This window comes from Schistocerca nitens, chromosome 8 (genome assembly GCF_023898315.1).
Source record: "Schistocerca nitens isolate TAMUIC-IGC-003100 chromosome 8, iqSchNite1.1, whole genome shotgun sequence".
Lineage (NCBI taxonomy): Eukaryota > Metazoa > Arthropoda > Insecta > Orthoptera > Acrididae > Schistocerca > Schistocerca nitens.
In genome coordinates, this window is record NC_064621.1 from 222053463 (window position 1) to 222068930 (window position 15468).

General features: G+C 39.1%; 1 protein-coding gene across 2 annotated transcripts in view; it reads left to right on the top strand.

Annotated features, from left to right (window-relative positions):
• The first annotated feature begins 2546 nt into the window (after positions 1 to 2546).
• LOC126198888 (integrator complex subunit 3) overlaps positions 2547 to 15468 on the top strand; it is an 80393-nt gene continuing 67471 nt past the window's right edge. For both annotated transcript variants that reach the window (XM_049935497.1, XM_049935498.1), the window contains exons 1-4: positions 2547 to 2711; positions 3736 to 4166; positions 6563 to 6834; positions 8489 to 8634. In XM_049935497.1, the coding sequence (XP_049791454.1) occupies positions 2637 to 2711; positions 3736 to 4166; positions 6563 to 6834; positions 8489 to 8634 (924 nt within the window). In that variant the 5' untranslated portion in view covers positions 2547 to 2636. The remainder of the gene's footprint in view (positions 2712 to 3735; positions 4167 to 6562; positions 6835 to 8488; positions 8635 to 15468) is intronic.

The following is a 15468-nucleotide window of genomic DNA, read 5'->3' on the forward strand; positions in this document are numbered from 1 at the left end:
GTCGCCTAAAAAGAAATCTGCAGGAAATATATTCCCAAGAGAAAACTTGGTATTTAGTTATGGAGCACATATTAATGAGCAAACTGGTGGCAACAATACAAGGGGCAGCTCGTGAAAAAATTGAGCATGTAAACGGGAAAAGTGGCAATCACCGGTACGGATGCGAATATTCATTCCCGTTGCAATGTATTCTCTATTTCATTTCCGTAAATGAAGAATTTATTAACCAAGCTGCTTTATGAATGCGACCCTACACAGGAACGCATCACAAATCAACTCTTCAAAACTTTCCTTCAATAAATGTTTATCTGCACGATTTGAACGCTACCAATTTAGGGGGAGGGTAAACGAAACAAAAGAATGTGCAGCATAAATGATACGTATGTATTCGTAATATCCTGTTGCCTATATTTCACAAAGGATACTCATATCCAGTGGCAGCAGTAGTTAATTATAGTTAGTAAAAACGTCAAGACGTATAAATTGGAATTACTAACTTGAAATGCCGTAAAACTGATTGAAATGATTATAACATTAAAGTTCACATCTAATATTATCTTCTCTCTCCCACCCCCAGTTTTCTGTAAATGAAATTAACCCTGACTGACATGAATCTATACGAGAGATCAATCTTAGAAGATGAAATGAAAGAAAGTGCAGACGTGTGTGGGACAACAAACCGCAAGAAACAATACAACCATTGTTCACTTTTTAACTCTTCACTCTGACATTACACGCACATTGCAACATGCAGTAACGTGGCTTTGTATAGTTGCAGATATACATCACGAGGCCATTGCTTTGAAAAATATTAACCATAAAACTTATCTGTCGACAGACGGCAATACTTTTCTTAGTAATGTTATTCTTGTGTTCATATTTCCGTCCAAATTATATCAAACGACGCAGAAAACTTTGAAACGAAGCGCGGCAAAACTCAAAAGTGACTTATCTCTCAAACTTCCATTTCGATACCCTTACCCATAAGGAAAGTTTTTATATATTTTGAACATTTTAATACAGCCGGCTGCAGCTTCCTAGCGTCACTCACACGGGTTAACAAAAATGCAAGTTTTTAGGAAAAAACATCCTTCAATGTATACTTAGCATATACACACTTAATTTCAGTCTCTCTCTCTCTCTCTCTCTCCCCCCTCCCCCCCCCCCCCACACACACACACTTTCTTAAATACAGGCCTTTTTGACTGCACAAGCATAATTACTTTATTAAATGGTAAGACGTCAAATGAAATTCTACATTACTAATAGTTCTCCTAATAACAGTTGCCACCGATCTGCCAGCAACCTGACTCCATCCAGCCACAAGATTTAATTTGGAGAAAACTTCAACAATGACATAATACTGAAATGTACGCTCTTACTTTCTTAATATGTTGCCTTTAAGTTAACAAATTTTCATACCGCCTAAACTTGTTTTCATCCGAAAACTCGCATCATACAATGATGGATTCAACTCAAAATCGTTGTAATTTTTTATGTGAATCTATCTTTTTCGTATCAGCTTCGTTAATTTTGCTAAAACGCACAGAGCACGAAAACTCACACCCACTGAAGGCCAGAATGTGTACGGAAGGTAATTTTATGCAATCTAAAATAGTGTTCGTTCGGAACTACGTGTTATCACACACTAAACACGTTTGATATTACCTAATCGAATTCACCATCCAAATTATATACGGATAATCTTCTGATTTTGCGCGAGAAAAAGTTTCAATAGCCCACGTTTTATGTGCTGTACGGAACATTGTCTCCCGTAAATGTACCAACAATTTCAATGCCACGTTTAATACGTCAGCACGCACGAAAATCTACGCCTCCAATCATTTCTTTCTTCTCACATATAAACAAAGTTATGTAGGTTATAGTCAACGCGTGCCAACGAAAATGAAAAACTTATTTCTCTAACACAGCTTCAGAAATTATGTTCAATGTATGTCCGTAACACAGCTATTCTCCACAAGAAATATTGTTATATCTAACGCAGAGGACCGAAACTGGTTACACATGACTTTACAGCTTTCTCATTTGATACACTTATCAGCGCAATGTCTGCTAAAACGCGTTGCTCAACGTCTACAGACTCGTACCACACCTCACTGGAACACTGATCTCTTTAGTTTAACCTTTCCTTGTCGTCCCACCTCCAGCAATCGCCTAGCTCACACTGAGCTTACCGCTGTTATTTTACACGCCACTCGTAATTGTTCGTACATTCTCTTTCAAATCGATGTCGTTGCAGTGTTCACAAGAGACGAGCGAGTCTATTACATTTGTGTCGAGCATACGTAAATATATCTGACAGTCGTGGGTACATAGTCTGCCGCAGAGCTGCTTTTGTCGCAGTAAATAATATCATTATTTTTACTGAGACCATAAGCGGCAACATATTCACAATTCCAACACGTCTGTTGTGTGATGGTGATACACTGATTATTCCACGACTATACGTCGCACTACTTCTCTTGGCTCAAGTATAAGTTTACAAGCTGACAAGCTGAATGTATTCATCCGCTAACCTCAGAACGCGTTTCGAGGGCAGGCAAATGATGTAGAATGCAGAGACCGTACCTTAATTGCTCGTAGCTGTGTAGACCCAGTGATTCGTTTTTAAAAGCATGGAGCAAACTAAACCGCTGCCGCAGAAGCTATTCATTTCTACTGTTTTGGAAAATAAGGATGAATTAGAGGAGGTAAAAATAATTGCATGTTTTATTCATGTTAGAATGTACAAGGCGGCCATAATGGATTGCTGGTTTTACTTCCTTCAACTGTCGTTTGATGGCGCTAGTATTGCTTTGCGAGGGCTATTTGAATACCTGTAAATGAAATCCCATAAATGAAAAAAAGTGTGTGTGCGTCTGCTGTGTTACTGCTACATGGTGAAATGTTGTGCTTCTTGATAAGAATATAAATTTTGAGTTGAAACAATATAACTTTTAGATTTGAAAGTTTTATGTATGCGTGTTAGTACAATACTCACTTTGGAAGGCCTTCTGAAAAATTACATTTATGTGTGGTTACTGAATGAGAAAAATAAACAGTCAATAACCACAGAGTACGTGAAATTAATTTATAAAACTTGTGTCGTGTGGCTGTTTCAATAAGTGTTGTTATTGTGGATAGCACTAGTGATGGAATACGTGTGACACCTTCATTGATATGTTGCTTTAATGTGTACACACTCCAGTGAACACTCTGAAAGTTGAACTGTAAATGCTTTTTAGTGTTTGCCTCAATAATATTTATTTTGTTCGGGTTCTGAGCTTAAGAACCTGAGAATTTTAGCTGCCACTAAATGGAGTAAGTTCTTAGTCATAAGCTTCATTGAATTAACCAGTATCAGACACATTAATGTAAGACTCAAAATAGTGCAGGATATAGACCACTCAATTTAGTATTGGATAGGTTTCAGTGTAAAGCTGTGTAAACAAAGTTTTCTCAAGATGTGTATTATGTTGAAGTCATCATTTCCAATTGCAAATCCCATTGTTTTACTGCCATTAAAACTATTTTCTAGTACAATAATAGAAATAGTTGATAATATGTGATAAAATTTTATGTTTTTACATAAATGAGAGGCTAAAACTTTATATCCACCTGTTACGTTATACAGCATAATTCATGCAACAAACATTGTTTTGAGTTGTCAGTAGATTTGATGCCTCTATTAAAGTAGTTATGTGCACATTCTCAGTATGTTCCTTTTATTTCCAGAAATATGAGAAGTGCTATGCATCACTGCAGTCACTGGTGTCTGGTCTTTCTGAGAAGGAGGCACAAAATGCACTTAATGCAGCTGTTTGCAAGGATAAAGTACATGAAGAGCTTTCTTTGGGCCTGCTGTATGCAATACTAACAGAACCTGAACGGGCACCTCGGTGGTATCGTGATCTTACTTTAGTTACCCGCGATGGACTGGCACATGTGCTTGCTAGTCTCACTCATCTTGTTATGGAACGATACCTCAGACTTACTGATAGAGCACGTTCCCAACTTTTGTGGCTTGTTCGAGAAATGATCCGTGCTTCTGTTGCTAATGTGGACTCACTTTGTTGGAGCTTGCAGAGGCATGCTGCAGGAGGAGATGTCTCGCCTCGTAACCTTGTTCTTGTTGAAGCTCTGCTTGATCTCTACACTGAAAACAGGTACTGCGAGCTACTATTTTAATGACCATATTGATTACCATTGTATTATAGAAAAGTTAAAAATATAATGATAAAATTAAAATTCATAACCAAATAAGAGGCATATCACAGTGATTACTGTAAAGTTGGTTCTAAACACTATCTCTTTTAATATTTATATAACTTTCGTTTTAAAATATGGTGAAGTAACAGCAGAAGAGTGGTTTTGTTTAAAGACCATTTTTATCAGATGTTTGGTCTCTATATTGAACCAGTGTCGATTTTGAGCTTTTATTTCAGCATTGTGTGTGTTTGTATAGTGCACTTTATTCTGTTTATACCACAAGTAATTATTTGTCACTGTTGTCAAATTGTAAGTAGAACCTATCAGATTTTCTATTTGTTGTCTGGTGTGATGTGGCAAAAAATATTTTTACTCTTTAGAGGATTATTACCATTTTGTCAATTATCACTTTGTGACTATATGCCTACAATGGAGTTTTCCTGGTTTATGTACCCCATGTCATAAAATCTGCTTATGAGGTACCAGTATCATTTTTGCCTCTTGCATTTTTTAATATGGGAACTCCTACATATCATGTTCTCTAATATATTTTCTGTTTCTTCTGAAGTTATAAATGTCCTGATTCCAGTGGGTTTAGTTCCAAACACCTTATGGCTTTTGTGAATATTTACGATTGCAGGTTGTGATATGAGTAGGATCTGAAGTAATTATTCAGAAATAGAAATGAAACTTATTTAGAAGAGTCTTGATTCTGCATCTGAAATTTATAGCTTAGGCCTAGGACATGTTAGAGGAAAAAACGTCTATTTTGTAAGAAATATATTTTGCTTGTAGTATGCAAAAGCCATGTACCTTGTGAGGCTGTAGAACCCAGTCTGCAATGCTGACTGCTTCCACAATACGTATCATTTTACATTAGGCAGATACAAATCTATTGAACTGACAATGTGTGTGTACTAAAACAAGTTTTCTACTTGCCTGTGAATGCAACTCTGTCACGCAGGTGCATTCCCTCTATTTACTTGCACTTTCCGAGCATTAAGGCAAGCCTTCAGGGTGCTATAATTAATCAAGATGTTAGCGAACACAAACAAATACATGTTGGCAGTGTGCTTTAGTTGACTGATGAGCATCTGGTATGAAAGAATTGAGAACTGTTCTTTGGTTGCATTCCATACTTGAGAATAGCAGCTTTGAAGTACATTACCATGGGAAAAATCAAAGAGAAATAATAGATTGTGGTTGTTAAAATTTTTAAACATAATTCAGGAAATTGATGCACCAGTGATGGAACATTGAATCTGGCAATTATGTTTATTTTTATTGTTGTTGGAGTAGGGCATTATTTTGCTGATATCTGTATTTCAGTACTATTTGTTTCCTGGAAAATTCCAATAAACTATGAAATCTGATAGCTTCTTAGGGGGTGTTAACTTTTCCCCAGATATGGAAGTAGGCCTATTGGTTATTGTGTAATATGAAGAATGCTCTAAATTTTGTGATTTATTGCACTACTTAGTAATTAACATTCGCAATAATTTGTCATTGATGAGGAGCTTAGTGGAGTCAGCTTCATCAGTAGAAGATAATAACTCACTGTAAAGTGTAAATTACCACCTTGTGCCTGTGCATAAATTTTAACCAGTTGTATCCTTTGGTTTTTTGTTTATTTATTCATTAATTCATTGTCATGTAACTTATACTGTACACTCGACAAAAGTTATTGTGAATATGTTTTGTAGGACATATACTATCGTAAGAAACTGCAGCTATGAATAAATTGTAAGTTAGTGTATATACACAATTTATTAGACTAAAAGATTGTGTTGGCTTTGTACCTCGTTGCTTATTTTCTTGTATGTTATTTATCAGCTGCAGCTTATTACGTAAACCATTTTGATTTCATGTTGCACCTGAAAAGCGAAGAGATTTTTTTCCCTTCCTTGTTGTAAAAATGAATACCAAAGATAGTAATGTCAAACCACTAAGGAATGTTTAATCATTACCCTCGTCATTTACATCTAGTTTAGACATCACTGGTACCACAGTATGGGAGGTAATGATTTTCATCCTAAGATTGTAAAGATGATGTCTGAATAATGTGCTTTATGCATGTTGCCTTAAATCTGTTGTTCATTTTCCTTCATCTGTGTTGATTGCAAGAGATACATTCTCTTGTTTAATAATCAAAAGGGAAAAAAATATTCTAATAATAATAGATTGTATGCTTTACAGTAACTTAAAAACATTGTGGTCAGTTGAAATATACTGAGAAATTCCTATTCACTTCTCATTAAGGCAACAAATTGCGGTCTTATTCTGTTGGTAATTCTTAAAATAACTTTTTGTGCCTCTGTCTGGTTAATTAATATTCTATATTTTCATTCCCTAGGGCATGGCTGGATAAGTTTCCGCTGCTGACTGCTGCTGCTGCTTATACATTTTTGCGTCTTATAGAGGACCATTTCTCACCATCACTGGCTGCCCTGCGGCAGCGTGAAGTTACATTCGTTGTGACATTGTTACGAGAGCGTTTCTCAGATTGCCTGGCCATTGGCCGTGATCTTGTACGATTGCTTCAAAACGTTGCACGAATTCCAGAAGTTGAGCAATTGTGGAAGGATATTTTGCTGAACCCACGCTCTTTGTGCCCAACATTCACAGGTCTGTAGAACAGCTTTTCCTTTCTTCTTGTCCGAAATAAGATAAAAATTAAATATTCCCACAGCCACTTTAATTCCACTCTTCAATATATTCCTGTTTAATTGTTTAACACACAGAGTCAGGTGGCGGAGTGGTTAGCACACTGGACCTGCATTTGGGAGGACAACTGTTCAAACCCGCGTCTGGCCATCCTGATTTAGGTTCTCCGTGATTTCCCTAAATCGCTTCAAGTAAATGCCTGGATGGTTCCTTTGAAACAGCAAGGCCAACTTCCTTCTTCATTCTTCCCTACTCCTATTGCTGTTTGGTCCCTTCCCCCAAATCAACCTACGAATAGTTTAACAGCAGGCGCTGTTTACTTAAAAATATTTTATGAGTTGGTAACATTCAGACCCAGAAGCAACCATGTAGATGTTGTCCTGTTCAATTAAGTGTATTTTACCCATCCCCCCCCCCCTTTTCCACACACACACACACACACACACACACACACACACACAGAGCTGAAATTATAAAGTGTTACCCAGATATAAAGTATGCTTTTTATCTGCAGTGTAATCTTCTAAAGGACAGAAAAATGTGTAAATACTACTCAAGAAGGTATATTAGATTACATCTACAAATTAGTAAGTTCAGTGCTAGTTTCTTAAGATAAGAATAATAAAAAAAGGGACTTATACATACTTTTGTTGAGCCCAGCATCAGAGAGTCAAAGAGTTAACAGGTACTTGTCTCGTCTTGCTAATATGGTCACCTATTGGTTACACAAACAAACTTGAACTAAGACACAATTATTCACCAGTATGTCTCATAACATTTTGGTGAAAATGTGGAAAACTCTGCACACAACACAAATGTGAAATTGGCAGTGTTGCAGTAAGAAAATATTTGGATCATGATTGGAAAGATTTTTTTGAATGTGTAAACAAAACGGGAGGAAAAAATGATTCACTGAACTTCATAAACTCGTTCACCTTTTTGAGATGAAAAACACTTTTTTTTTCTTCAATTATATATCTGTACTAAATGTGCCTTTCTAAAGGGTATGTTAACACAGCATGAGATGGTAGTATACTGAATTTATTCTTGTTCTATAGGTATCACAGCTATGGTGACTGTGTTTGAAAAGGATCTTCAGTATGAAGATAAATAAGAAGAAAAGAAAATTAGAACAAATTTTGTAGTTACTAAGCAGTACATCGTGGTATAATGATACATTCAGTTCATTTGCCATAAGGTTTTTATCTCCCATTATAAAGTTCCTTATAGAAGACAAATATGTATCAGTTTGTCATGATCATTTGTGATAGACCAAATGAGTCCTCAGGTAATGTGATGATAATGTCAGCTCTGATGTGGATATAGTACCTATATGATCTGATAAAAAGGAATCCCCAATTAATCACACAAATTTCAGAAAAATGTTAGTGGGATTCATTAACAGTCATATTTAACAGTTTGCTTTTATAACATTTAAGACTAATGGAACTTTCATTTTAAAATTAATTATATTTGTCATGATATGTGATCTCATGAAAGACACATGTTTTGTGTGTTGCTTTGTTGTGCCAGAGTAAAAAACAGTTAATATTCAGTTTTCATATGTGCATTGCTTGTACACAAATTAGTGAGTAATTATTGGATTTTTGGGCAGGTGTCCTTCAGCTGCTACAGTCCAGGACTTCAAGGAGGTTTTTACAGTCTCGTCTTACACCTGATATGGAGAGAAAGCTGGTCTTCCTCACTTCACAAGTTAGATTCGGTTATCACAAACGGTATCAAGAATGGTTTCAAAGGCAGGTGAGTCTTGTTTATAGCCAGTTTTCTGAATTAGGTAGATGTCTTTCTTCCTGACACAGTTGATAAGTTCTCTAAATATTGTGTCTAATTTGTTAATGTCTATCCTTTTACACAGCATTTTTCTTGACAAGTTTTATCTTTAATGTTTGACTATTGTGATGAGATAAACTATTTATTGTCTCCAGAATCAAAGAAAGAATATTGCGTTTGTGTGTGTGTGTGTGGGGGGGGGGGGGGTGATAACATTACTTATCCTGCAAGTTTCATTGTTAGTTGCTCTTCAGCTCCCATAAAGAACTGTCTACAGTGGAAGAAGAGAAATCCATGTAAAAACTGTCACATGTGTTTATACCCAACAAGCCATCTTTTGGTGTTAGTAGTGAAGGTAATTTGTCTATAACTGCCCCTTCCCTCTTTCCTGTTCTAGTTGTGAATGTCCCATGGGAAGAATTATTGTTTGTAAACCTCCAAGTGAGGCGGAATCCCTCCAATTTTACCTTCATGCTTTTTTTTTTATGAGATATACATTGGAAGAAGCAATTATTGGTCAACACTTTTAAGAATTTATGCTCTTGGAGTTGTAACAGTAAACTGGATTGTGATGCCTCTCGAATGAAGTTATGAGCTTAACAAGAACAAATGTACTACTATTGTTTTCAGTGAGCTAATTAAAGACTTTGTGTGGATCATAAAATTTACTCTGAAAACTTATGTATTGAGGAATTAATGGCTTCCTTCTGGTGTAGGCGGAGCCAGATCACCTACAATGGGTTACAATACCAGTTTTAAGTCTTACTCGCTCAGAACCATCCTTCTGTAAATAGATGTTATTAATTGTTACTTACTAAATGAAAAACTGTGTGAAATTTCATGTTCTCCAGGTGTATAATGAACAAAAATGGATTCAGCTCATTGATGAATGGATGAATATATTCAGTTTGGCTTATTGTGCCTTTTGAAATGTCTGCTATTGTGTTGACTGGTAAACAAGTAGTTCACGTATTTTCACTCCTTATTGTCACGTGGAATTATCTTCTGGAAAGTGTAGCTAAAACCAATGAAATATTTAACTGAATTTTCCATTGGTGCATGGCAGAAAATGATGATAATGTCAAAAGAGGAAGAAACTTCCTAATGTTCTGCAAAATTATATTTATTTAGTCACAAACCGGCTTTCAGCTTCTCAGGCCATGTTCAGGTGACAGGTACATGTCACAAACACAGATAAACAAGATATTCAATGTACAAAGGTATCATTTGTACAGAAAATACGAAAAGGACACCAGTGTTTACATGGGAATACATTCTACATGACAAAAAGTGTAATATTTTCCTAAATGTTTTCCTATGTAAACATTCTGCGTCATTTTTGTATCTTGTGTACAAATAATATCTGTCTATATTCTTTCCTGTATGGCATAATTAGCAACCATTTATCATCACTTGCTCTGATGAGTACACCAAACTATAGGGAAATGATCACACATTCGTATAAGCCACCAGTATACTAAGTTCATGAAATGAACACACTCTAACAAGTCCAGGATTTAGCAAAGTCAGCATAACAACACAACAATTCCAAATCAGTAACCACTTGAGACTGGAAACAAAGTCATCTTGGCTGTGCAGTGGTGCAATACAAACAGCTACAAACTACAACAAGGAATGACGCATGCCATGAGTGCAGGCCACAAGCTCAGCGGTGTACAATTGCCACCACAAGACACACACATATCGGTGGTGCCTCCCCTTTCAATGGTGGCCCGCAGCCACCACTCAACCTCAGTACTGACATGTCTGCATCTGTGCTTGGAAGGGAATTCAGAACAGTGTCAGATACAGTGTGGCAATACTGGAATCTCCCCCAATGGTTTGAGTGGCACGACCCCCACGGACAGAGTAGGACATGACACCAATTACATGGATTGAGGCTGGTAATAATCTTTGGGGTGCAGCTCATGTTGGCCCACAGGGAAGTGGAAGTTGCGTGTGTGACAGGGTGGTGCCAATGGGTTGGTCTCATCAGCACCTCGTCCCTAGAACACACACTATTCTGAGATTATTCGGAGCGGGCGGTGCCCGCCCGCTGTAGGGACAGGAACCACACACCCGATAGGATGAGAGGGAGGTGATCCTTCTCAGTTCACTCCCATCACTTGTCAGTATCTACTTCTCATGGATGCCTTGCACTAGGTCAAAGGGTAGAGGGGAAAGAAGCAGACCCAGAGGCTGGTGCGGTTTTGGGATGAGTCCAGTGGTGGTGCCACATCAGTGCCTGAGGACATTTCGGGATTGGCACATAACACTGTAGGCGGAGTTGATTCCGGTGACGGACTAGCCTCTACTGGCTGACCCCATCTTGAACATCTGTCGCCCCCTATGCCCACCAAGATGCCTCCTGGGATTCTGGCCAAATGTGCAGGCCCCCACGCGAGAGCCAGCACAGTAATGTGGTGGGGCACAGAGGCTGCACCGCCAGATGAAAGTGGTAGGCGCTTGTGCAAAATCTTGGCTGGACTATGTCCATTGACAGACATGGCCAGGAAGCTGCTGAGTGCATTCCTTGAGTTCACTGATTTCAAAATGTTTTCACCTCTGCGACTTGAGTGTCCTGAACAGCAGCTTGGATTCCAAACTGGATGCTGGGTGAAACAGGGCAGTGGTAGTATGTTCAGTACCATTATATCTACAAAAATCCCCGACTGCTGAAACTGTGATTGTGGACTGTCAGAAACCAATGTAGCTAGGGCTCCTTCTATAGCAAAGGTAGTAGATAAAGGCCAGGCCATGGGCCCGGAGGAAGCTGTAGACTGCCGCGCTACATATGCGATATTTTAAAATGCATCAGTGAACAAGAGCAATACCGCTTCCTGGAGAGGGCTGGTGAATGGCAAAATCTACATGTTCTCTTTGCCATGTGTGGTCAGGGTGGCGCCATGAGTTAAACTGCTGTGCTGCGGCCAATTGGCTATACACAGAGGCGTAGCAGTTTCAGATGGAATGTTCAGTGGCGGCACCAATGCCTGGCCAATACGTGTGATGCTGCACTATTGCTTTCATTTGGCACATTCTTCAGTGTACTGTGTGGAGGAGTTTCAATACGCGGGGGTGGAGCACAGGAGGGACAACAGCCCAACATTCTGTATTGTCTGTGGCTAACATAATGAACCTGTCTGTAACATTAAGTCTTTCCCTGAGGGAAAAGTAACTGTACCATTCTGGGTCCGTGTCTTTAAGCAAATGTTCAGACCAGCCCTGCTGCACTGTGGATGACACCCTGTGTAGGAGCACGTCCCAGCTTGTCTCTGCCGCCCCGTTGCCCACCTTAATAAGGAACTCATCAAGGTTGTGCTGTTGCTTTGTGTCCATGCAAAACACAGCATTTCATGTCTGTCAAAATTGGCGTCAGAACCACATGGCAAATGAGACAAGGCATCAGCATTAGAGGGCTACGTGTCATAAGTGTAGTGACTAAGAAACAACACCCACCGCTGCAACCATTTTGTTTGGAGTTTAGCTTGGGGCCCAAATGATGACAGGAGAGGCTTGTGATTCATAATCATTGCAACTTTGTACCATAGAGGTAGACAGGGAATTTCTGGACACCAAAGATGATGGCCACACCTCTTTTTCAACTGTGAATAATTTCACTTTAATGAGTTCAGTGTCTTAGAAGCAAATTGGAAAGGTTGTTCTGTGCTGCAGGCAAATTTATGTGACAGGACAGCACCAGCACCACAATCAGACGCATCCTTGGCCAGTGTTAACCATTCGCCCAGTTGGAACATCACCAATCAAGGGACCAACCTGAGGCTCTTTTCGGGTCTCACGAACGCCCGTTGGCATGCCTCTGACCACATAAACAAACCACCTTTTTTTTACGTAACTGGAGTAAGTGGGTGAGAAATATGAGCAGCACTTGGAATGAATTTAGCATAATAATTGATTTTACCCAGAAAGGATTGCAGTTCTTAAAGATTCTAAGGCACCAATAAATTAATAAAGGCAGTCTCGTGGTCTTGTGTGAATGTAAGCCTGTCTTACTTAAAATGTGGCCCAAATACTTGAGTGCCAGCTGGAAGAAACTACTCTTGGCGAGACAACAACATTGGTCATTGGCTTGCAGCCACTCAAAAAACAGTCATAAATTGTGCAAGTGCTGCTCCCTTATGGCCCCTGTATCTAACAAATCTCCAAATAATTGACACAATTAGGGATACCCTGGATGAGTTGTTCTAGATACCTCTAAAAAATTGCTGGATTGCTAGTGATCCCAAAAGCCAATCTGATATATCTGTGTGTGCCAAATGGATTATTAATCACCAGAAACTGTTTTGTAGGCTAACCAATAGGTAACTGAAAATATGCGTCAGTGAGCTTAACTTCTGGAAAGTATTGGGTACAAATGAACGTTTGCTTGTGCATTAAAGTTAAGCTTAAAAATGCCACAGATATGAAGTAACCCATGAAGCTTTTGTACAGTAACCATAGGCATTGCCCATTGATTAGACGACACTGGAGAGATAACATGCATATTCTACAGCTTGTCTAGTTATGCCTTAACTTGTTTGCTCATGGTAAGAGGTATCAGATGAGCTCTAGAGAATTTAGTCACAGCCGAATGATACAACAACATGTGTGCTTGAAAATTCGTAGCACAACCTAAGGTAGGTTCAAACAACTGTTTGAAATTTTCACACAACACATGCAGTTCCAAATTGGAGTGCATTAGAAATCTGATTCGCCTGATCTTGAATTTGGAACCTGAAAAGCGCGAAAGAATTGAGACCAAAAATGTTAGTAGTCGTCCAAGAATTATCTGCAGGAAAGGTTAGTTCTGAGCTATGTTTCTGTATTTAGCCTGCACCCCATAGTGGAACTGAATGGCCGTTGTACATCAGCACTTTGCACTACAGTGCATGCAGTGGCAGGGAGCCAATGCACCAGTAAATATCCCAATTAATTATGGAGGTGGTTGTGCTGGTGTGCAGCTGGAAGACTACCATTACCCCGTCGCTTGATATACTGCATCCCACCTGCTGTTGTCCTTGGCAGCGGCAGGATAGCATGCTAGCAGCTGAAGTTGACACCCACCAGCCCAGGCAGTGATGCTAGTGATGATGAGAGCCGCACTCGGGACATGCTTTGCCATCACAACTTGTGCTGGGGTTCTCATACGATGACTGGAGAAAAATTCTTCAGGAGCCATAGCTTACTTTGGGACATGCCAACAGTGGATTAAGCACTTCTGTCTTTACATATCATCAGTGTGGAGGGTGAGGAAGTAGTACCTACTGAATCCCATGGCACCGGACTACCAGACACATGGGAGCTTGATGAATCAGTTGAAGACGTTGACTGAGAGCCAAGAGACGAACAGTGAGCACAACGGTGACTAACTACTGAATCCTGTATCACCAGACGCACAAGAACTCGTTAAATCAGATGATGACCGTGACTGGGAGTCATCACTTGATCGAAGAGTATGATGACAAGTAATACTGCTACCGACATTGAAACCAGAAGAATCATCGAACAGAGCTTGTGCTGAGGCAGTCACTTCTTATGCCTTAGCAAAGTTTCTAAAGCCTTTGTACTAACTGCAAGATCTGGAGCCAGGCAGATTATAATGTATCAAATTAAAGCATCTGCATAAAACATATCACATTTTTGACAGGCCATGCTGCATAGGATTATTTACTTTGCTTAACACACTGATTGAACTTGAGGCTAGCTGCAACAATGTGTGTTTGATGACTATAATATTCAGTCTGCTAACTTCAGAAAACTTCAAACTACCAGGATGCACTTAATTTTTGCACCACTTCGTACAGTTTACTACTACATGACAGAAACAGTGCACAACGGCGTTCAGGATCATCTGTTTGACTTGCCTTGCTGTGTAGTTCAAAGTGTCATAAATAGACATTCTATCTCTTGCTTTCCTCATCAAAGAAGCGAATGGTACAAGGGGAAGGCTTAGAAACTACAGCTGTTGCCTCAGCATCCATAGGTCACTAAACGAAACAGCACAGTCGGAAAGTTCCTGGTCATCAGTTTTCTATCCTGCTTGGTGTAGGTAGGAACTATTTATTGTCACTTGCTGAGGGGGCTACAACAAACCACAGGGAAATGAACACTCATTCCTGTAAGTCCACATGAGTCTTGAGTTCATGAAGTGAATGAAGCACTGATAAGTTGACATACCAGTATGACAGTTCCAAATCAGTAAGCATTTTAGATCAGAAACAAACTAAGTCAACTTCGCTGTGCAGTGGCACGATACAAACAGCTGCAGAGTGCAACAAGCAGTGACCCACAAGCCCAGGCTACAGTTTCATCGGCAGTCACTACCATGCAATGCCAAGTGAGGCGAATACATCGGCAGTTGCTCTGCTTACAGGAGTGGCCCGCAGCTGCCACTTGCGGCCTTAGATGTGTCTACATCTGTGCTAGGTGGGAAATCCGAATCACTGTTGGATACAAAAATATACCTTGCACATCATGTTTATTTGTGTTTACGACATTCAGTTGACCTGAAGCTGTCCTAAGAGACCAAAAGCTGGTTTTTAGCCAGATAAATATAATATTGTCGAGCATTAGGTAGTGTTTTCCTTTTTAATATGAATGAAATGTTTATTTAGCAAAATGAAGCAATCCTGATATTGTGTAAAGCAGATAAATGGACGTCTTGGAATGGTGTCTTCAAGGAACTTGGAATTCCTACACTCACTACGCAATGTGTCCCCTGCTAAATGGTTGTTGTAGCTAATAATAAAAAGCTGCTTCAGATGGACAATTATTAACACTTTCACAATACAAGGCACAAAAATA